This window comes from Cheilinus undulatus, linkage group 2 (genome assembly GCF_018320785.1).
Source record: "Cheilinus undulatus linkage group 2, ASM1832078v1, whole genome shotgun sequence".
NCBI lineage: Eukaryota > Metazoa > Chordata > Actinopteri > Labriformes > Labridae > Cheilinus > Cheilinus undulatus.
Window position 1 is genome coordinate 54061291 of NC_054866.1, and position 24148 is coordinate 54085438.

At 40.4% G+C, this 24148-nt stretch overlaps 1 protein-coding gene across 2 annotated transcripts in view; it reads right to left on the bottom strand.

Moving 5' to 3' along the window:
- Positions 1-4678: 4678 nt before the first annotated feature.
- Positions 4679-24148, bottom strand: part of zgc:162698 (uncharacterized protein LOC560165 homolog) — a 38813-nt gene continuing 19343 nt past the window's right edge. Inside the window, exons 14-22 of one of the 2 annotated variants that reach the window (XM_041797655.1) lie at positions 22095-22163; positions 21612-21720; positions 21471-21529; positions 19424-19527; positions 19270-19343; positions 18459-18520; positions 15216-15268; positions 15072-15102; positions 4679-8832 (exon numbers count right to left, since the gene is read on the bottom strand). In XM_041797655.1, coding sequence (XP_041653589.1) covers positions 8791-8832; positions 15072-15102; positions 15216-15268; positions 18459-18520; positions 19270-19343; positions 19424-19527; positions 21471-21529; positions 21612-21720; positions 22095-22163 — 603 coding nt within the window. In that variant the 3' untranslated portion in view covers positions 4679-8790. The remainder of the gene's footprint in view (positions 8833-15071; positions 15103-15215; positions 15269-18458; positions 18521-19269; positions 19344-19423; positions 19528-21470; positions 21530-21611; positions 21721-22094; positions 22164-24148) is intronic. The other variant, XM_041797646.1, reaches the window with a different exon arrangement.

Here is a 24148-nt window from a genome sequence, read left to right on the forward strand (position 1 = left end):
GTCAACTTTAAAGACTTTTGAGACACTGAGGTGATGTTAGAACCAGATTTAATACCAGCTCATTCTTGATTCATTCAGCTCAGCGGTTTCTTTGTAGTGGACACCTTATCTAAAACAAACCTAAACCTCCCTATAGAGCCCCTGTAGCCCCACAGCCCCTTCTTTAATTCACTCTGGACCAGTGGGTTTCAGAGTGTGAGGTGGGCCTCCCCTGGGGGGCGCCACAGAGCTTCAGGGGAGGAGAAAAACCATAAACCATAAAAAAAAAAGGGTGACTTGCTTTTCTAACCGCTGCTGTGCATTGAGGAAATTAGCTAGACTTATAGTTACTATAGGGACTATGCTATACAGCAATGTTACTCAACCAAAGAGCAAAACTGTTGAAAAATACCTTTGCAAGAGCCACAATCTAAGAGGTGAAAAGTGGCAAAAACAGCTTGAAGTAGCAGTAGAAATAGGTTAGAGGTGGCAAAAATAGTCAAAAAGCAGCAAAAAATGGGTGAAAAGTGGTAAAAATGGGGAGGAAAAGTGGAAAAATTGGCAGAAAGAAGCAGCAATGGGTAAGAAGTGATAAAAAGAATGAGTGGAAAGTGACTAAAATGGGCAAAAAAAGAGGAAACAAGTGGTATGTAATGGTAAAAGGTAGTTTAAATGGACAAAAAGTTGCAAAGAATAGTAAAAACAAGGGGGGGGGGGGGCGCAAAAAATGAGATAAAAGTGGCAAAAAGACATTGCAAAAATGAGCAAAAAATTTGGGAAAAAAAGGATATTTAATGATGAAAGGTAGCTTAAATAGGCAAAAAGGTGAGAAGGGGTAAAAATGGAATAAAAGTGGGAAAAAGAGGCAAAAAGTTGTAAAATGGCCAAAAAAATGTGAAAAAGGGGTATTTAATGGCATTATAACCAAATAAGAGGGAAAGGCAGATGTTTAAGGACATTTGCAAACCAAAATATCCAAAATATATTAATGTTAAAAAAGTTTAAAGATTAGACATAAATGTTTGAAATGTTTAACCCTTTTTGTGGGTGGGGGTCCCTGGAATGAATAATTTCTTCTCAGGGGAGGCTCACTCTCACACATTTTGAAAATTCCTGCAGATCCGGCCTGTGGCACTTTCCTGCATGTCTCTCAATAAAGGAATAAAAAGACGTAATTATCACAAATATTTAGATTTATCTTTGATGCCACTATGGACTGCGGGTCATGTGGGCGTGCTTGTTTTGTGCCTTAGGGTCTACCAGACAGAGTGGGAGAACATTTTTGAATACACCGCCCATGTTGGACGTGACAAACAGAAAACCAAACACACAATGTCATGTCAGAGCAAACATACAGTGTTTTTATAGTTTTTTAAAGACTTATTTTGGGCTTTTTGGGCCTTTATTAGTTGAAGAGGACAGTGGATAGAGTTGGAAACAGGAGAGCTGGGGAGAGACGTGCAGGACAGGGCCATGGGCTGGATCTGAATCTTGGGGCACGCCTTAAACCACTAGGCCAGGGGTGTCCAAACTATGGTCCAGGGGGCCAAATGTGGCCAACTTTTGATTAGCCTGGAGAAAATTCTGGAGATAAAATGAAATATGGCCCACATTAAAACATGAAGCTTGTGCTTGACTGTATTGTACTTGTTTTCAGCACAAGGCAGGGCTACAATGTTAAATCAGTAAACAAACATTTTGACAAGATATCTTGATTATAAATGTCCTGATGGATTATCACAACAAAGAGCAGCAACAATAACCAGTGGTGACCAGGGCCAAACAGGGCCCCTGAAATCTGATCCTGAAAAATGTCTCTATTTGCCCTGTCAACCATTAAGGCTATACTCAATCACTAAGTATGTATTTACTTACATTGGATTAGTCTTACTAACTTTAAATCCTCATGGTGAAGAATATGAAAGAGGCTCCGGTGTTTTTATACTTTTATTGATACATTTTTAGGCCTGCTTTCTGGACTTCAGGAGTCAAAGGTGCTAGTTTCGTTTGTTGGACCCTTACCTTTATCTGATACCAGACAGGGCGTTGCTTTGATTTCTGGACTGTTATGTGATGAAGGCAGGCAGTGAGTTTGTATTTTTGCTGTTTTTCTCACACTAAAGGGCTCGTTTCTGTATTTCTGTGAGCCTACACTGATGGCCTTAGTTCAAATCTCAAGATCATCCTCTTTCTAACAGTCTATAACGTCACCAAGTTTACATATTTTGTGCTTTTAATAAGTGTTAACTGCTTAAAAGTCCAAGCAGCCAGAGTTTCAGCTGTGCAGGATAGAGAGAGTTAAGTTTTAACGTCTTTACGGGGTCCCTAGTAGTCCAGGGCTCCAGGCCACTGCCTTTGCCTAATGGTGAAGTCCACCTCTGTCTGGATCCAGGAATTTTCATTTGACTTTGTTCATTTTTCCTACCAGGAGCTGCCTCAACGCTGTCACTTTATTGTTTATGACAACCGAACATTTCCTGCTGCTGCAGCGTCCCATTAGAAGCATCTAGCTGGCAAACATGAGCTTACTTTTATTTTGAAGAAAAATTTGCCTACTTATAGGAAATGCCTGAGTTTAGTTAGTTTACAATTAACCACTCATCAAAAAGCATCCAAGGTGGGGCGCAGATGGCCTAGTGCTTGAAGCGTGCCCCATGTCATGGGCGGCCTGGGTTCGAATCCGGCCTATGGCCCTTTCCTGCATGTTTCTCCCCTGCTCTCGTCCCTGTTTCTGGCTCTATCATCCGTCCTCCTCTATCAAATAAAGACGTCAAGGGGAAGTTTGATTCTGTCAAGAAGTAAAAGAAGAAGGAGCTGTTAGTCTACAACCAGCCTGAACCACAAGAGCTGCAGCCTTCTACCGGGACCCGGTCTCTTCAAACGGGGACTGTCCACAGAAATCAGGGATGTCTTGTCACTCTACCCTATGCTCTTGAAAACCTGAATGGACTGGATAATGGAGTAGGTAACGGGTGGCGAACTGACTTTACTGATGAGGCTGTGATCCTTCAGACTGTAGATGTCCTCTCTCTTAACTTGCTGAGTGAGGATGCTGAAGTGTTGGGAATGCATGACTTCCAGACCAAAACAAAGATCCAGGTATCAGGGGTTGCCTCAGAGTTGGCCATAGAAAACTGTGTCCGTGTGAGAACCTGGTGAGTTGTAGAGCAGTTCACCAACTTGGCAGATTAATCCATCGATTGCAGACTTGGACTTGCAGATAGGGCACATGGTCCTCAGTCCTCCCTCTACACTCTTGTGAGGCCTGGATGTTGACTTATGACCAGAGGCAGCACTGGACTCCTTTGTGGTACCGCTGTTAGACTGCGTGTCTAATGCTGACGTGCTCAGGAGAGCGAGGATGGGAAGGCTCAGCTGCTGACGGACACGCATCAGTCCTAGAAGGAATCACCAAAGCCTCCAACACGGTGTAGAAGCTGCAGACCTTGAATCATGTTTCCCATAAATATCAGAGCAAGCACTTCAAACAGATCATTCACTCGCCAAATGTTATCCCAAGTGTTTTATTTATTTATTTACAAAGCCAACAGCACAGGTCTTTACATGGTCAGGGTGTTTCTGGACTACAGACGGATGCTGCTATGTTGTGAAACCCACAAAGACAAAACTGGAGCACATTTTACTTTGGAGAGTTTACATTTCCTCCCCAAATGACACACAAGCATCAAAATCCACACTGAGTCTTTTTTCATGATTCACATTTAAAATGAGTACAAAGGCTTTCTGACTCTGAGCGACTCTGAACCCAAAACTCCAGACCAAACTGGAGAATTGTTCTCAACTTTTCTGATTCAGTGAAATTCAACAGTCCAAAAATACAAATACTGCTCTGATGTTTTGCTGTTAGGAGTCCTGGATGCACATTCATACGTAACACTTTGATTTTCAGACCAGAACAGTGAGACTTTCCCAAAGCTGAGGTCAGACTGACCATTATGAGCACGGTTAAAGCCCAGTCTAGCAGACAGAAGGTTCTGGGATCCATCAGCCCTGAAGGCTGATACTTTTACCCGTTTAATGTGTCACACCACATCTAAGGCGCCACACAGCCTCGTAACAGGAAGTTTAAATGTTTGATTTTTCTCTCTGCCTTCTGTGATTGGTGCTGACACATCAGTGACGTTGACCAATGGGAGCACAGAGCACTCTGCGTTCTAAGGTCACAAGTAACAGACTAAAAAAAATGAGAGTGGCAATAAATAAGATGTTTTAGCAACCTACGTATAAGCCATCACAACACCCGGATAGACTATGGTCTAAATCAGTGTTACTCAACCCTTCTCAGCCAAATCGTTACAAATACCTTTGCAAGAGCCACAGTGTAAGCGGTGAAAAGTGGCAAATAAGGGTTAAAGTGGCATTAAAAATATACTAATGGTGGCAAAAATGGTCAAAAATCAGCAAAAGGGGCAAAATGGGGCAAAGTAGACATCAAAATGGGGTAAAGGGTGAAAAAACAGGGAGGAAAAAGTAGCAAATATGTGTGAAAAGTTACCAAATATTGAATTACAGGTGGCAAAAATGGTAAAACAAAACAAAACAAAACAGGGCAAAAAATGCATGTAAAAGTGACTAAAAACAGGCAAAGGGGTAGGAAAAATGGGAAAAAGGAGAAAGGAGTGGGAAAAATGGGGAAAAGAGTGGCATTTAATGGCAATTCAGCTTAAATGGGTGAAAACTGGTGAAAAAGTGGCAAAAGGAGTGGCAAAAGCAGACTTAAAGCAGTGAAAACGGCTTATAAGTGGTAAAAAATTGGAGAAGAAATTGGCTAAAATTGCAAATAAGGGCAATGGAAATATACAGACTAAGAAATAAAGGTTGGTAGTTAAAGCCAACTGTATAAGTGTGTGAACTAAACTGATTAATGTGACTTGCAATGGATAATTTCTGAGGTCAAAGTTTCCTATTTCTAAGATTTTCTGTGGGAATTATGTTTCAAATTGAGACATGAAGGAGCCACAAACCATCACCAAAGAGCCATGCATTGAGTATCACTGGTCTAAATACTGTGCTGTCTTTTCACCAGGTACTGGAACACAAGCTGCCTAATGTAGAAGTCTTACATTAATGGCCTGTGCAGCTCAGTTAGGATCTTGAGATCATCCAGTCTGCAAACTTTGTGCAGATTGGGCAAAAACTGTTTCTGCACCCTGACAGCTCAGAAAAACAAAGCCGTTCCATATAAGGTGTTTGTGATCATGTGATCTTGAATGTCTGCTCGGGGTCAGGAAGTGGGGGACAGCCATTTGGAATTTTTTTAACCAGTTAAACCAGGCGTGGAGGCAATCCATATCACAAAGTCTTAGTCCTGCAGACCTCCTAGCATCACCCAGCCATATGAAGGGAGACCAGAGTCAAGAGGAGTCTAGGACTGAGCTTAGAGGCTAGCTGAGCCACTTTAACATATAAATAATCCATTTTTAGTCACAAACATGCTTGAAATTAAACAGTTATGGACTATCAACCAAATAAACCTTGTGGAGTAAGAGACTGAGTGATGATGTGTCATACATGCCTATGTGAGCCACTATAGCCAGCTCCTGTTTGAGTGCCAGTTTCCTTTCCTCCATTCTTTGTCCTTATTTAATCCACATTTACAAAACAAACTGGGACCAAATAAGGGCAACCAGCTCTACTGAGATCTGGATCTCTAAACAGAGATGGATTTCCCATATTAATGCTAAACCAGGACAGAACTGGACTGAACCAAACCAGACTGCTTTGTGGAAACGGATCATACATAAGTGTTGTTTGACTCCGCTCGTTCAGATTTTAGAAGGAGGCTTTTAATTCCTGTCTGCTGCCAGATCCCTGTTTTTAAACTTCTGCATCTTCCTTTCAATGACCAACTGTAAAGTTTCGGTTTTTGACATGCATCCTCGTGGTCTGGGAGCAGAGAGAGAGGACTATAGATCTGTACAACTAGAACAGGATTCCCCAACTCCTCAGCTTTGGCAGGTTGTTGATACTTTCAGTTTCTTCATGATCTAAAATGGTCTGATGGCGTACCCCTGCTGTGGACACGGACCCAGAATCATGTTTGCTGTAATGTTCGGTTTATGTTGAGCTTCAGCCTCATTCCAGTCTAAGAGGATTGGTCGGAAACCTCCATGTAGACCGTCCCGTCTGTGGGTGAATTCATGGCACAGGGTGGTCGTCTAATCTGATACAGTGACCATCGTAACTAAGATGGTGTAGTCAGCGTAATGTATAGTGGCTCCAACTAAAGAGACGTCAGTCCTAGCTGTCAGACACATCAGGAGTAATCCTAATCTGGACCCGTACTCTTATTCTGATGCAGCTGCAGTCCATTATGTTTTATAAACACTGAATCAAATAGAGTCTGCAGATAATCAGAGTTAAAGATAACAATTAATGAGAAAATAATAATCAGGCCAACCATAATTGCCTGGCAGGAGCAGAAAACATTGCATGTGATGTTGCAGATAACAGCGAGCAGAGCCGACAGGATTTTCCCCCGCGGCTGTAGAGCATGATGTAAAGAACGTTTACTCCATTCAGAACAGTCAACATTAAACGGCCCAAACACACATGCATTGTTGTGAATATGCTCATATAAATACACACCTATACACTCATGGCTGCTGCAGGCAGTATGGGCCACTGAGAGCAGTAATGGCTGCTGTCACAGCATGGAGAAATGATTTCTAATGCAGAGTGGTGATGTGTGATCTAGCAGAGAAAAGGCTGAGGAGTATTTTCTGTCTTTGTCTTGAAGTCGGCCACGTTTAGGGATTCTTTCAGACGTGGGGGGGGTCTGATGTGACTTCATACCACCTCACATGGAGTCTCTGTCCATGAACAAAAAACTCAAACAACGTCGTTCACCGCCTTTAACCCCGAGATTAAAGCTCCAGGAGCTCTGTCTGATTATAACTTTGGTTTGGATTTAATTATGCTATTAAATTCTGCAGAGACTAGGCTTCTTCCAGATTTAGATGGACCTTTTCCTGATGTTAGAGGAATTCTCATTCTGGCTGGAAAACATGGACAACTAGAATAGCTGTCTGAGGCGGCAGGCCCACGCCTAAGCAGCCCCCCCGAGGAACTCACGCTCCCATTGATTACTATGGTGTTCAAAATTCAAAGTCCGAGAAAAACCAAACAGGTGTATGGATCATCACCAAAATCTAACTGATTCTTCCCTGTCACTATCCCAATATTCCCTGAAAGTTTGGTGAAGATCTGACTTTCCGTTCTTGAGTTATCTTGTACACAAACAAACAAACAAAGACAGGGAACCCTTCACATAACCCCTGTCGATTTAATCGGCGTGGGTAACTAAATAGTGTGCAAATATATGGAAGGAGATCAGGGCCAACTAAAAGAACTTTTTTTTTTTTTTTTTTCAATTCCAAAAAAAAAAAAAAAATAGAAACCTGAAAAAAAGTCAGAATTCTGAGATCAAAGTCAGCATTATAGGAAAAAAATTAGGAATTCTGAGATGAAAGTCGGAACTCCAAGATTAATGTCTAAATTATAGGATTGAAGTTGGAATTCTTACATTAAAGTGAGAAGTGCTGGAGAATGATTAGACTTTCATGTACACGCCTTTAATCAGACCCAAACTGGACCAGGCACTCTGCACATGCTCCACAGCGTCCATGCTGGGCTCTGACACGGAGGTCAAATATCATACATGTGGAGCTTCGTAGAAGTCTCTGTGTCTTCTGCCTTTAGAAATCACCATGAGCTGAGCTAGAGGCACAAAACTTCCTGTATTTGTTTCTACAGGACAGCTTAGGCCATGAAAAGAGTGACTTAAACCCAGTCAGCTGTTTGTGAAGCTGGCAGAGCAGAGTGGGATGTGCTTCCATCAGTGAAATATTTTTCCTCCTGTGTTTGCACACAGGGAGAACAGCAGCAGTCCAGTTAAATTTCCTAATCCAGGTATAACCTTAGCTCCACTACACTGTGCATGTAAACACACTAATGTGTGACAGTAACATTTCCTCTACCTTTTTAACCCCTGAGGGACCACACCTCTTCAGAAAGCACATTAACATCCACAGTGATGCAAATGCTTTTATTTGGGGGTTTTCTTTAAAGCCAATTAGCTCACAAAGATTCTCCAGAAGTAGACGCGTGTACGCCTGCCAGAAAATGTGATGATCAGCCAGTCTGTCATTCTTTGTGGCCAAAACTTTCAGCAACACGTTTCAGACGGACACAAAACAACAGCGAAGAATGAAAAGTAAATATTTCTTCCATTTGCAACAATGGTTTCTTATTTTAGCCTCCACTTTTACTTTTTAAAAGGATCCAAAGGAAGTTGCTCGACAGGTGGAAGTAAAAACAAAACAGCTGTGACAACGAGCGCTTTTGTTAGTGCAACAGTGAAAACGCAAACGTCTGACGAGACGATCTGAAAATCACAATTCAACATGTAAACAGAGAAAAGGCAAAAAGAGCCGCTTCATAGCAGAGAACCTCATTAACATCAAATCTGTCAAAATATACTGTATATATAGAAATATAAATACAAACAGGCAATAAAAAGAAAAATAAAAGGATCTGTGTGGCGCTGTGATCGATTCGACTCCCAGTGTATGTACAATCAAGGCTTACAAAGCTCATAACTTCAGGGATTTAATCACACACCTACGCCTCCGTCTCACCTCCACCTGGGTTCTTTCATCCATCAGTCCGTCCAAACAAGTGCAATCAATCAGTTCTTCTTCTTTAGAAATCCACAAATATACATCTGTGTTATTTATCTGTCAGTCATACTGCTTCATCTTTCTTCTAATCACTCATTCCTCTTCTTCTTCACTCCATCTTGGACATCTCAAATTTAGTCGTCATGGTTTCCTGCAACAGAAAAGACATGATCATTAAGACTGAAAACAGACGCACAGAAATGCTGGTTTTAAAGAGTACTTAAAAGCTCCTGCACTCTTATTTAGCTGAAAACCACTATAGTGGTGCTGCTGATCATTAGTTTCAAATGTTTACATCTGAGTGATTCAACTCCTCATTTTGTTTTACATCACAGATGGAAGCAGCCAAAAACAAATCTTAATGGTTTCCAGTGGGTGACCACAGACGGAAAGACAGTTTCAATTAACTTTTTCATCTCTGAACTAGATCTTACACAAACTTGCATGATCAAACATGACTTTAGAAGAAAAACAAAAATGTGCCCAGAGATATAGAGAGGAGTTCAGGACGCCACCTAGGTTCCTCCCTGTGGAGGTCTTCCAGACACGTCCAACTGGGAGGAGACCTCAGTAGACCCAGAACTCACTGGTGGAATTATGCATGGATGGATGCATGGATGGATGGATGGATGAATGGATGGATGAATGGATGGATAGATGGATGGATGGATAGATGTATAAAGGGATGGATGGATGGATGGATGGATGGATGGATGGATGGATGGATGGATGGATGGATGGATGGATGGATGGATGGATGACTGGATGGATGGATGACTGGATGACTGGATGGATGGATGACTGGATGACTGGATGACTGGATGGATGGATGGATGGATGGATGGATGGATGGATGGATGGATGGGGGTGCGGGTGGATGGATGTATAAAGGGATGGATGGATGGATGGATGGATGGATGGATGGATGGATATATAAAAATGGCGACTGCCCTTTTCAAGCTTAACCCTGACTTTAATGTCCTCCTTGGTGAATCTTCACAGTTCCCGTCCTTCTGTCATCCCTTCCCAGTCAAACATGGGTAGACTACTTCATGGATGTGACATCTCTCTATTTCAGACTTTCTGAATCCTCCACCCCTCTCTGCTCTGACTTCCGTCCATCCCTCCATCCTGTAACCCCTCAGTTAAGAGGTCGACATTGTTAAGATGATTTCTTTTCTTGCAGACGTGATGGATGAGACAGCACACAGGCAAGTGACAGAAGAGATCACAGCTGACATGAGGGAGCCAATTTGTCCGGTTTAAACAAGAAGTCTGCTCTGTAGGAGAGCTAACAATGCTTCTTGGTTTCAATACTAATTTTACATTTTTTACAGATTGATGGAGAAGCCTGTCAGATGATGGATGGCTGCAAATGAAAGGCTCTGAATAAATGTCAAGAAGCTCTTACTGCTGTCTTTTCATTTGTTACCAGAGACCCAAAACAGCTGAAATTAAATACAATTAGGGGACTGTTAGAGAAAGAGCACTGATTTACCCTTAACTACATGATACAAACAGAAGTATTTGGCCGTCTGACCATTTCACCAACACCAACAGGGACTGTAATGAGGTTGTATTCAAATACATGGACTTTTAAGTGGAGTTGTCCCCCTTTTGCAGCTCTAACAGCCTCCACTCTTCTTAGAAGGCCTTCCACAAGATTTTGAGTGTTCCTGTGGGAATTTGTGCCCATTCATTCTGCAGAGCATTTATGAAGTCAGGCACTGATTTTGGACAAGAAGGCTCTTCCAAAAGTTGGTCGTCCAGAAAAACTGAGCAATCAGGGGAGAAGGGTGACCAAGAACCTGAACTCCAGAGATCCTGTGTGGAGGTGGGAGGACAACCATCACTCCACAGATGTGGGTTTTTATGGCAGAGTGGCTAGATGGAAGACTCTCTTCAGTGCAAAACACACAAAAGCCCACTTGGAGCTTGCAAAAAAGCTGCTAAAGAACTCTGAGAAACCAGATTCTCTGGTCTGATGAAACCTGAACTGAACTGTTTGGCTACAGTTTAAAAGTTATATGTGGAGGAAACCAGGCACGGTATATCACCTGCCTACCATCCCAACAGTGAAGCATGGTGGTGGCAGCATCATGCTGTGGGGGTGTTTTTCAGCAGCAGGAACTGGGAGACTTGTCAGGGTTGAAGGAAAGCTAAACGGAACAATGGACAGAGTTATCCTCAATGAAAACCTGCTCTGCAGTTCTCAGGACCTCAGACTGGGCCGGAGGTTTACCTTCCAACCCTAGAACTGTGAATGTCTTTGAGGGGCCCAAGGCCCTGACTTGAACCCTATCCAACATCTCTAGAGAGACCTGAAAATGGCTGTCTACTGATGGCCACCTGAGATTGAGAGGATTTGCAAAGAGGAATAGCAGAAAATCCCTCAATCCAGGTGAACAAAGCTCGGTGCGCCATATTCAAAAAGGCTGGAAGCTGTAAATGCTGCCAAAGGTGCTTGAAAGTAAAGGAGCTAAATTTTTATGTCAATGTGGTGTCAGTATACAAAGTATTCAGTTTTTAAGAGTACAAAATTAAAAAGGTGCAGGGAGTCTGAATATTTTCTGAATGCACTGTAGTTACTTTAAAGGCCCAGGGAGGGAGGGGCATGCAAATTATGATCATGTAAGTGCAACGGTGCTCATGCATGGGGTGCCAGGGTAGTGAGTGGTTGTGGAAGCAATTCTTAAAATCCTCTGTCTCTCTTAAACTGTCATATCCGTGCAGCATGGCCCATTTGGCCCTCTTGGCTGCACAGCATGGAGGTAGGAAGAGGATTTCTGTTGATGACTCAACAATAATAAAAACATCCACAGTAGCAGGATGACTCCATCATACACCCAGATGATTACTGGAGTGATTTCCATGGCTGCATCTTCTTCTTCCTTATGCTTTAAGAATCTGAACACCAACTACGCCAAACTGCCAGATTGCCTACATGGAAACAGCCGATCTTTGTGCTGGCACACTTTTGAATCACATTGAGTTGAGTGATTCAAGTTAAAAATACATTTAATTAATACAGTTTGCAAAATCACCTGTAGTAAATATATGATGACAGGGTGGAAAACTTGAGTGATAGCTTGGTAGGATATCAAAATTTACCAATAATCCTCTGACTAATCATAACGGATTAGAGTATTTATAAAAACACAAGTAAAAGTACATTTTTCTTCCTACAGAAAAGGGATGCATTAGAACAGTGGTTCTCAACCTTTTCAGCCTGTGACCCCCAAAATAGAGGTGCCAAAGACTGGGGACCCCCACTGTACCTGAGGGTGGCTGAACACAGCCATTCAAGAATAGTCATGTGCAGACAAGGCCGTCCATAATGGGGTATAAAAGGGAGCTTTCTGGGGCCCAGCCAAACTGGGGGCCCATGGAGGTCAACAAAATCAGTCTTTTGTAAAGTTAAGCTGTGATATCAATGTTTTATATTTAACCCGAAAAAATAACCACTCTTATCAATGAAAGAAATCTCTTTTTTTAAATCATTTGTGAAGTATATAGTCTTCTTAAAAATATAAATCTGTTTTGTTAAAAAAAAAATAATAATTAAAATCGGCTAAACAATGAAAAAGATGGGTAATAAAGGCAAAAAATGGTGGTGAAATTGGACATATAAAGTAGTAGAAATGGGTTAGAATTGGCAAAAATTATGTAAGAATGGCAAAAAAAAATCCAAAAAAGACAAAAAAATTGGCATATAAAGTGGTAAAAAGAAATGGGTGAAAATCTGGTGAAATGGGAAGAAAAATTGATATAAACTGGCAAAATAGTGCAGACTGAGAAGGAAAAAATAGGCAGATATTGGTAGAAATTGGTCACACTGGCAAAAATGGGTATATCAGAGAGGGAAATGTGGTTAAAATGGGAAAAAATATGGCATAAAAAGCAGTAAAATTGAGTTATTAGTGGCAATTATTGGTCAAGAGGCAACATTTGGCTTGTGTGGCAAGAACTGGTTTAGCAATGGCAAAAAACAGGCAGAAAAAAAGTGGAGGAAAGGATTTAAAATTGCAAAAATAAGTGTTAAATGGCAAAAATTTGTGGGAAAAAATGATGAAAACTGGTTAAAATTTGGCAAAATTGGTGTAAAGTGGCAACAGTGGAATTCAAAAAAATATTTTTAGTTTTTTGTTTGTTTGTTTGTTTTTGAGGAATCTGGAGAGCCCCTCTTTTCTCGCACCCCAAGGTTAAGAACCACTGCATTAGAACATGCATTGGTGAGTTATTGCACTTTATTTCTACCACCTTTTTTCTATCGTCTTACAGGAGATTCATTAAATGATTAATGTTGCCTCTCACGTCAAAGGCGTGGATGGAGATTAAAACTAATAAATCTTTTATTTAACTGGAGAAAGCAGCGAGCTATAACCTTAAATTACCTCTACCAGTGCAGTGGATAATCTGAAGAAGGCAGAATTTTAATCTAAACCAGTCAAAACCTTTCTTCCCCCCCATCCTTTGTCCTCTGACTTGTTCTTTACATCCTTCATTTTTCACAGCCATTAAGGACATTCCAGCATGGACGCACTTATAGATTCTATGGGTTTGATATGGATTTTAAAGTCCTTCAGTGTTCACACAGCAGCTTACATAAGATATTCATTTTACATAAGAGGCACTTTGTTGATTGCTGGATCTCTTAAAAAGCTTCAGCTCGGAGATGGGAGTGTAAATAATTTGGAAAATGGTTCAAACAAAGAGCTGACAGAGGACATACAGAGCAGAACAATCCTTTTTTTTTCAATCACACTTTGTGTCTTTGGGAATTTGTTTCAGGTCCGCACCGGATCAATAATCGATGCTTTCCTCGCACGAAAGCACATCGCCATCGCACTGCTCGCCATGACAACAGAGAGGAGGATAAACAACAGTGTGATGTAACCTGACAACACTGGCGCTCTGCAGATTGTCTGCTGTCCTCTGCTGGTCTCAATCAGAACTACAAATATCAGAAACGAGTGTTTTTGCATGAGTAATTCTGAAATTTTTTAATTCTGTGCTTCAACCTTTTCTTTTCTTTCCTGATCTCTTTTTTATTTTTTATTTTTTTTATTTATTTGTTGTAACTCTTTATATCAAATGATGATTTCATTTATTAAGGGTAAATCCATCCAAACCTACCTGGTTCTATGTGAAAAAGTCGTTACCTCCAAACCCTAATAACTGCTTGTTCCATCCTTGGCAGCAAAAAACTGAAGCAAGCATTTGTGATAACTGCCAGTGAGTCTTTCACATCACTGTGGAGGAATGTTGTCCCACTTTGTCCCACTGTCTGTCCAGAAAACTAGGACAAAAAGTTATGGAGACAGGGCCTTTTCCATCTGTGCCACAAAATTTCAGACCACCACAAAGACTGAAACTAAGGATATTTTGTCTCCATTTTTATTTTTATTTTAGTTAGTTTTTGTTTTTTGGTAAAGTTTAGTTTTTATTTAGTTTCAGTTAACTAAAATGATTTTTGAATTTTTGTTTTAATTATTTAGTTAGTTTTAGTTAACTATAACAACCTTGATGTGGTGAATAAGTGAGTGAATGTGAGAAGAAGCTGTTCATAGACAGTCTACAGCTCCTGCTATCACTGAGCTATCACTAGCTTAAAGTCATTAAGAACAGTATCGGTCCAACATTAGCCCACTTTACTCCTCTCTAGTTTCAGCCAAAACACTCAGAACTCTCCTCTAACACTCTGTCTTCATTTGAGAATAACAAAACACGCCTTAAAGTATGGATCTTTAAGTTTTTGAGGCACAAAAAGTCTTTTAATTGCAGTGTTACTGATGTTGTTTAACCTACTGCCATTCAGTCTGAGGTCTTGTTTTCCCCCAAATGAGGGTGTGGTCACATTGGAAAGCAGGAAGTGATAGTGCACTGCTCTGACCTATAGAGAGGCGTGAGCCTTTCCAAATCATGTCCAATTTAGCACAGGTGCACTCCAGTCAAGGTGCAGAAACATCTCAGCAAAGACCAGAGACATGGAGGAACATGAGCTACATTTATAGGGTTATAAAGGCTCTGAATACTGATGTCAGTGTGATATTTCAGTTTTTAATTTTTAATAAATTTGCAGAAATGTCTAAAATTCTGTTTTCACTTTGTCATGATGGAGTACTGAGTGTAGATTAATGAGAAAAAAATTAATTTAAATGACTGTAGCATCAGGCTGCAGCATAAGGAAACAATAACTGTTCCATCTCTAACACTGGATCTAAGCTGTATGTAGCAGCCATGTTGTCAGCCTAAAGAGTCTCACTACTGATTTATATTTAAGTCTATGTATGTTTTAATTCAACCCCTAATGATCAGCAGATTTTTATATTTAATGTGATATGATTAAGTCACAGTCAAGTAGTGAAGTGAAAATTAAAGGTGACCTACCTCATCTGAGTCCAGCAGAGGGGGTAAAGCTCTGGATCAGAGAAAAAAAAAAAAGGAATTTTAGGATGAAATCTGAATCACTTATCTGTTGTGATGAATAATATGTAATTATAAGTGCAAAATGCCGTGTTGATGGAGACTTACACATCTGCCATAGATGACGGGATGTTCTCTTCAACCCACTTCAGATCCTCATCCTAGAAAACAAAATAGTGTTTTTTAATGTATGACTGTCATGTATGAACCTCCCAAAGCTGACAGACTGGCCAGAGTCCATGTCTGCCATCAGGCTTCAAAGCCTTCAGATGAAACGCCTGTTTTGGTCAGACTGACCAGACCAGACGGTGTCATTTTAGGTGTTTTAGGCAAGGTTTCGTTGAAGTGGCAGGACACCTTCCTGCAGCTATAGCAGCAGTATCATCAGAGCAAAAAACCACACTGAAAAATGCTTGCATTCTTCTCCTAACCTGCTATAACTGGAGTTTGATTCACCACCTGGCTCCACTGATAGTGAACCCTTATGCTTTGGCTACCGATTACGTAGTTTACTCCCAGGCAGTGGTGGCACACGCCTACTTTGTCAGAGTTCTTGTTGCTCTGATTGGCCGCCATAAATGTGACGGACAGACCGTTTGTCCAATCATCCTCCAAGCTCTTTTTCTTCCCTGATGGCACGGGCATATTCCAAGACTACAATGCCAGGATTCATCAGGCTCCCATTGTGAGAGAGTGGTTCAGGGAGCATGAGGCATCATTTTCACACATGGATTCAGCACAAGAGTCCAGACCTTAGGCCCACTGAGAATCTTTGGGATGTGCTGGAGAATACTTTACACAGCAGTCTGACTCTTCCATCATCGATACAAGATCTTGGGGAAAAATTAATGCAACACTGGACAGAAACAAATGTGACATTGCAGAAGCTTACAGAAATGATGCCACAGCGTATGCGTGCCGTAATCAAAGCTAAAAGCGGTCCAATGCAAGCAGCGTAAAAGATGAAAAGGTGACGAGTTAAACTATCCGACTGCGTTTTGGTCATTCTGAGACTTAAAATGTACATGTAAGTAAGCATCTGGGGCCCAGATGTACTATAGGTAGATGGGGCCAGTTGCTGCTGATGGTTTTCAAACGTTTTCCCTCGAAGCACACCTAAGATCACGTTAAAATCTCAGGGTAAACCATTATCATATCTGTTACATAACAAGTGTTACAGCAGTTTTAGCTGTTGTGTAGTTGTAGTGATAATGTATGGTTGTCCAAATTCCCTCATTGCCTCAACCAGTGTGTCTCAGTACACCATTTAGGAACCACTGGTCTAGATGGATGTAAATATAAACTTAGCACAAAAAGTACAGAAATTTGTGTTTGGTAGATTATTTCTTTGTTGTAACAATGCTTCTTGGCAATAAATCTTATACCGCTGGAAAGCCTGTTTATTACCCTTTTAAATTATGTCACATTTGTAAGGAACACGCATTTGTGGGATGAGCAGCAGAGCTGAGTATGTGGGTTGTGTCCATGAAAACTTTGCCAAATATTCTCCAAACGCCAAACAGATTATTCTGCTGTTGCTATTAACTCTTGTTTTGAGCTTCTGGTACCCCCAGGTGCTGCCAATCAGGTGCCTGACGCGGAGTATGCTATGCTGATTACTGCACTGATGGAGAAACATCTTTTGGTGGAGGCTGTGTGATGGTGTGGGGCGGCATCTCCCTCACAGGAAAAACCAGGCTTGTCATCATTGGAGGCAATCTCAATGCAGAGAGATATTGAGATGAGATTCTGCAACCAGTGGCAATCCCACATCTCCACAGTCTGGGACTGAACTCTATCCTCCAAGATAACAACGCTCGCCCCCACAGAGCGGGGTTTATCAGAGACTGCCTCCAGAATTTGGGAGTGGAGAGGATGGAATGTCCTGCCAGCAGTCCTGACCTTAACCCCATTGAACACTTGTGGGATCAGCTTGGGCGTGCTGTTTGTGCCAGAGTGACCAACACAACCACATTGGCTGACTTGCGACAAATGCTGGTTGAAGAATGGGATGCCATCCCACAGCAGTGTGTGACCAGGCTGGTGACCAGCATGAGGAGGAGGAGCCAGGCTGTTGTGGCTGTGTATGGTTTTTCCACACACTACTGAGGCTCCTGTTTGTTAAATGAATAAATTGTTAAATTGTCAATATGTCTTGTTTCTTCAAACTTCAATCATCCAATCCACCAAACACCAAACAAGAGTCAATGGCAGAATCTGCTGTTTGGCATTGGCAGAGAAAAACAAAGAAGAGTACAGACATAGTTCAAACAAATGATATGAATGTTTAAACAAAGTGAAGCATCTTAAAAAGAAATGCAAAAGTGTAGAGGGAATCTTGAGGGTCACAGGGACTCTGAAAGTACTGCCCCTCATCACTGATTGGTCCTGTCATTTTCTAACCAGGCCCAAACGGTTAAGACGGGAGCTTTGCAAGACGGATTCAGTGAGAAACACGGAAACGGGTTTGCAAGGTCAGGTGAAAGCAGCATTAAAAATAAAATAAAGGTGGCAAAAAGGGCCAAAAAGCAGCAAAAATGGGTGAAAAGGGGCACAACAGGCAAAAAATGGCAAAAACTGGGTAAAGAGTAGCAAAAATAGAGAGAAGTAGCAAAAAAGGCAGAGAGTGGCGAAAATGCCAAAAAAAAGTGGCATAAATCAAGCTAGAAATTAGTGACAAGTGACTAAAATGGGCAAAAAGCTGCAAAGAGAAGCAAAAATGAGAAAAAAGCAGCATTTAATGGCAAAAGGCAGCTTAAATGGGCAAAAAGTGGCAAAAAATGGCAAGAAAGGGGAAAAATTGCAAATTACAAAAAGCAGCCTAAAAGTGGCAAAAAATGGGCAAAAATTGGTAGATAGAAGCGGCAGAATGTGTTAACAGCAGTAAAAATGTATCAAAAGTAGCAAAAAAATGGGAAAAGGGGCAAGAATTTGCAAGGGCAATAGAAACAAACAGAGCAAAAATAAAGGTTGACAATAAAAGCCTACTGTACGGATAAATTCTGAAGTCAAAATTTCCCTTTTTAAAAGTTTTTTGGGGGAAAAATATTTCAAAGTAAGAAATTAAAGAGCTACATGTGGCTCAAGAGCCATGTGTTGAGTATCACTGCTCTACAGTGAGAGTCGAGCCACGAGCAGAATCCCAAACTCTGGGGCATTTTTCCTCTTGTTAACTATGCTGGAAACAGGAATGCCTCACTCTCTAGTTCTATTAATGGCTCCAGCAAACAGAGCTTTTATAAAGCCTTCATAAAGACCTTTAGTCTCAGTCACTCACTCACTAAATGATTTTTAATTTGTTAAAAACAGTAGTCATTATTCCTGAGCTGAAAGCATTTCACTGTCACTCACCACTTTGTTGGCTTTGGCCGTCCCGTTGGTCTCATTTTTCATCCCCCTCATTTTCATCCCCTCTGGAGACACAGCAGTAAAACACAGACACGTGGATTAGACTGGAGTCATTCTCTGATAAATATTTCACTGGAAGCTGATCACAATGGGAGACTGATTTTTCACTTATTTTCTGCTCTAAAAATCTTTGAAGAAAGAAAAATACTTCAAATTTGGGTAAAATACTAAAAATTTTGAAAAAAAATCCTTGCCCAAATCCCCTTTAAAATTCCAAATAAATTCCCAAAATAAAGGCTGGAAAGGCTGTCCTAGAGCGACCCAGCCAGAGCCCTGACTTGAAACCCCTCCATCTCTGGAGAGACCTGAAAATGGCTGTCCAATGACCGTCCCCATCCAACCTGACTGAGCTTGAGAGGATTTGCAAAGAAGTATGGCAGAAAATCCCCAAATCCAGGTGTGCACAACGTCATATTCAAAGAGAATGGAGGCTGTAATTACTGCCAAAGGTGCTGCAACTAAGAACTGAGTAAAGGCTCTGAATACTTCTTCCAATGTGATATTTCAGTTTCTATTTTTAAGAAATTTGCAAAAAAAAAAAAAATCCAAACTTCAGTTTTTTACTCTCTCATTTTGATGGAGCACTGAGTGTAGATTAATAAGAGAAAAAAAACAACAACTGTAGCATCAGGATGCAACATAAAACTGAAAAAGACAAGGGGGTCTCCATGACCTGTAAGTGAAGGCAACTAGGCAAGAAGGAAGGAAGACAGAAGGAGAGGAGGGAAGGAGATAACGGGGTCAATTTTCTAACCAAAGGCCTCGTTCATCATGGGCTCCTTCTCCTCTTCCTCGCTCTCTTCATCCAACAGAGGGCTGAAAGCATACCTGACAGAGAGAGAAACCACTTTTATTTTTCAATTAAAGAGACAAAAAGCTGTCAAACACAGTCCGGACATCTCCTCTACCTCTGGTTATTGGCTGACGGTCGCCATAGGAACATAATGACCAATAGGATGATGGAAAACAAGAAGCGCCAGAAGGCATCGTCTATCCACAGCTCCCTCCAGTCCTACAGTCACCAAGAAAGAGAAAGAGAAAGAGACGTTTTTAACGACAGCACTTCAAAAGAATTCAAGACTGCTGGTTTTCAGGGAGAAAAAGGCTGAAGATGAAATAGATTTCTCTCCCTGCTGGCCTGAATATCTCACTCACTGAGTTTAGAGAATAATTCAAAGACAGAAGTAAGTTCAAAACGTGTTCTGATAGGCCAGAGTCAACTATCCCAGCAAAGCTCTGTGATATAGCATGCGTAAAACTTGAATTAAGATACATGGACACTAACATCAATGAACTATCATTACTTTAAATGATTTAAAACACTGATGAAAATATGGACTAACCTCATAAGCAAAGTGGAGAAATATCATGGATTTTAGATTTGCAACAATCCAGCACTATTAATCAGGTCATTATGTGAACAGGAACAACTTTAAAAGTATCAGCCCCCTTTGGATGTTTTACCCTTTTATAAACCAATCATGGTCAATACAATTTGGCTGTTTTAACCAAAAATATTTTACCAAAAAAAACCTCCTTAATGCAAAGGTGAAAACAGATTTCTACAAAGTAATATCAATTTAATAAAAATAAGTAATGTAAAATAAGTGACAGCATAAATATTCACTCTTAAAAGTGACTGACCTAATCCAACAGAGGTCCAGACAGTTGGTGCTAGAAGTTTCACAGTGAAATGGAGATCACCTGAGTGCAGTGATTGTAGTATAAAGACACCTGTGTCAGGAAAGACCAGTCACTGGTTCATCAGTGTTCCTGGCTACCATTACACCATGAAGACAAAAGAACACTCCAAGCAACTCAGAGAAAAGGTTATTGAAAAGTCTAAGCTGGGGGGGGTGGATACAAAAACATTTCCAAGTCTCTGAACATCCCCCAGAGCTCAGTTAAATCCATCATGAAGAAATGAAGGAACATCTCATGTGTGTAAATCTGCCTAGATCAGGATGTCCTCACAAACTGAGTGAGCGTGCAAGAAGGAGACTAGTGAGAGAGGACACCAAGACACCTATGACTACTCTGAAGGAGTTCCAATCTTCAGCAGCTGAGATGGGAGAGACTCTGCAGACAACAACTGTTGGCCGGGTTCTTCACCAGTCAAAGCTTTATGGGAGAGTGGCAAAGAGAAAGACACTGTTGAAGAAAACTCAGATTAAAGCTGGACTAGGGTTCACTAAAAGGCATGTGGGAGACTCCATGGTCAAGAGGAGGAAAGCTTCACCATTCCCACCATGATGGTGGCAGCAGTTGGCAGCAAGAAAGATGCACTCCTGAGTTATATCTTGGACTTGTAGTGTTTTTTCATACTTAAATTGACAACATTTGTTGAAACCTGTGAAAACAAAGAAGATGGATGGTCCAGGACACCTTTGAGAGAAACAACGTAACTTTCCATCAAGAAAAACCCAAAAAAGGCAAAAAAGAAGACCTCAGTCTCATTCAACTCCTGACTAGCTTAAAAGCCAACAACAACTGCCAGTAACTGCAAGGAAACCCTGCATGATCAACAGGAGACTACTGAATGCTACCTACCAAGGTAGCATGGGGCGGCGTGTACAAATGCAGCGGCCTGGCGCTCCATCACTAGCAGCAAAAAAAGCCCTACACTTGCACCAGAACTGACAGCGTGCCCACAGAGTTTACATCTTTCCTGATGGAGATTATCCAGAAAAGTGTCTGGATCTCAACAGCACAGGTTTGGGCTCCTAAAAAATGTAGTTTAGTCTTCTTTGATACAGCATGACAATGTAAATCATCGTTTTAATGATACCACCGTGTTTTAGAGACTTAACATCCAATAAATACCAAAATAGCATGAACAACATTCCAAACTTAAGTCTTCTGTGACTTGAATGAATGAAATCTTTATTGCCCCTATGGCTATGGTACCTCACTTATACATCATATGAAGCTTTCTGTCAAACAAAAACTACTTACAGACTGACACTTGGACATCTTGAAGGTCTTGGTGGTCCAAATGATGAAGATGACCGATGCTGCAAAAAAGGTAGAAGTTCTTAAAATGATGATACAGCTTTCAGCATTGTTAGGCACAAAGTCCAGATGGATAATTCTTACCGATGACAGCGAAGATTAACGTGTTGGTGAAGTGTCTGTAGAGAGAGAGCTTCACCACATTCCTCCTCAGCCTCAGCAGCTTCATCGTCTGAGCCAGACTCACAAAGATGTGACGGCACGGTCAAGGAACAACCATGAAAATCAACTCTGCAAGCCCATACACTCTTCAGGATTTCAGTTTGAGCTTTCTCTATCCAGAATAAAATACATTATGGAACAGCCAACACTATCAGGCCTTTGTATTCATGATTTAAAACATTACTGCTGCAATGTTTGGATGAAAGAAGAGGAACATTTTCACAAAACTATTTCATCTGTCAGTAGATGCTTGACAATGACTGTAAACACTTTAACATCTCATCAAACTTGTGGTTATGTTGTGCTTGGTGCATGTCGGGTTTTTGCTGCACATTAACACAACAAAGCAGGAAGTAGAAAAAAGAGAAAGTGAAAGTACTACAGGGAAGATGTAGTAGCGGATATCCACCAGCAGAGGGTAGAGTCGAGCACAGCCAGAGGAATAGCAGCCAGGAGAACTACATCATCTTCAGCCTATAGAGAGAGGGGAAAGGAGGATAGAAGAAGAGAGAGGGATTAAGGGGGAGAAAGGATGAGAGTAAGGTGATTCAGAGGGATGAAGAGTCAAAGGCCGGGAGTGAATGGGAAGAGAGAGGGAAGAAGACAAGGAAATAGGGACCACAATCAGGATGATTAGCAGCTACAGTGTAGTCAGCAAACACAAGAAGAAGGACCTCAGATGGGAGACTATCAAACATGACCACAAAGAACACCACATCTGTTTAAGGCAGCAGAGAGAAAAAATCATCAAGAAAGCAGAGGCCCAGATAGGCAATGGTGTGCTTATTCCCCACTATTTAAAAAGCCTTTTTTTTTTGAGGTGGACAATATCATGGGTATGGTATCAGTATTAGCAGCTATGAACATTTCTGGCCATATCTACAATCACTATACTGGCTGTAAAGATTCTGCACTTTGAGTGTAAAATTAAGAGGCTTTTCTTGGAAAATTTTGCTCACTAGAAACAATTTTGTGCTCTTGCTGTAGTTAAATCAGAGGTATCCTGATCATAATTTGATAGGACCATTTCAATTTTTCAGTTTTATCCTGGTCTGACCTGAGGATAAACATTTTAGGTGACATTTTCTTTCCTGTGATCTGTTATTGACATTTAAAGATTACTTCTACATTGTCTTAAATACATTTAATTAAAAAAAAACAGAAAACACACACACACACACACACACACACACACACACAGAAAAAAAATGACAGTCTATAAATGTTCTTTTCAAAAGGGGAATAAACATCTGGACTGCAGGAGGTCACACGACCATCTCTGATTTTACTTACAAGTAATTTCAACCAGAAACCTGTGTCACCAGCCTTTATTTTATGTATTAATGTTTACTTTAATTTAATAATTTGCACTTGAGTTCCTTCAATTCACAAACAATTCTCCCAAAAATTCATGGAAAAGAAAGAATATATATATATATATATATATATATATATATATATATATATATATATATATATATATATATATATATATACACAGTGCTTAACAAATTCATTAGACCACCACCCAAAGTCAGGTTTTATGCCACAGCTGCCCTAAATTAACAGCACTGGTAATTACCAAAATCATTTTTATGTTTCTGCAATGGTTAATACGCCAATATGTAGAAGCTCTTTAACCCAAATGATATTTTTAATGCTAAAATATCATTATTATTGTCATCCATGAATTTTCAAATTTACTGATTTACAAAAAAACTGAAAAAATAGTAAAGCACATTAATTTTTCTTGATTAATATGTCAAATTATAGTTATTTACTTGCATTCCTGAACAGAAAAATGAGTTTTAGTGGTTGAATGTTATGCTTGATTCATTTCTGACTTCTCAGAGAAGCCCAGTGAGCCGGCTCAGATTTGGGTGAATTCAGTTGGTAAATGGTAAAACGTGGAGAGCTCAATGAAAATGAAAGAGTCCGCATTAAAGCACTTCATGATGCTGGATGGTCTCTGAGACAGGTGGTCTAATAAATTTGTTAAGCATTGTATATATATATATATATATATATATATATATATATATATATATATATATATATTCCTGAAGTTCAAAACAAATTCCACCTGGAATATCTAACCAAATTTGAAAAAACAGACACATATTTCCTTCAAAAATCCCTTGAAAATTTCCTAATTTCTTCCAGTAAATATCCAAAAAAAAAGTCCTTAAAATTCTATGAAAAATCGGCAAAATTTGGAGAAAACTCCTCACCCAAATCTTCTATCAAATTCTCCAAAAATTACAAATAAACCCCCAAATAAAAAGCAAACAATGACGGTCGATAAATGTTCTTTTCAAAAGAAAAATAAATGTCCAAAGTGCAGGAGGTCACATGACAATCTCTGATTTTACTTAAAACTTTCCCAATTTCTTCTGGCAAATATTAAAAAAAAAAAAACACCCTTAAAATTCTATGAAAAATCTTCAAAATTAGGAGAA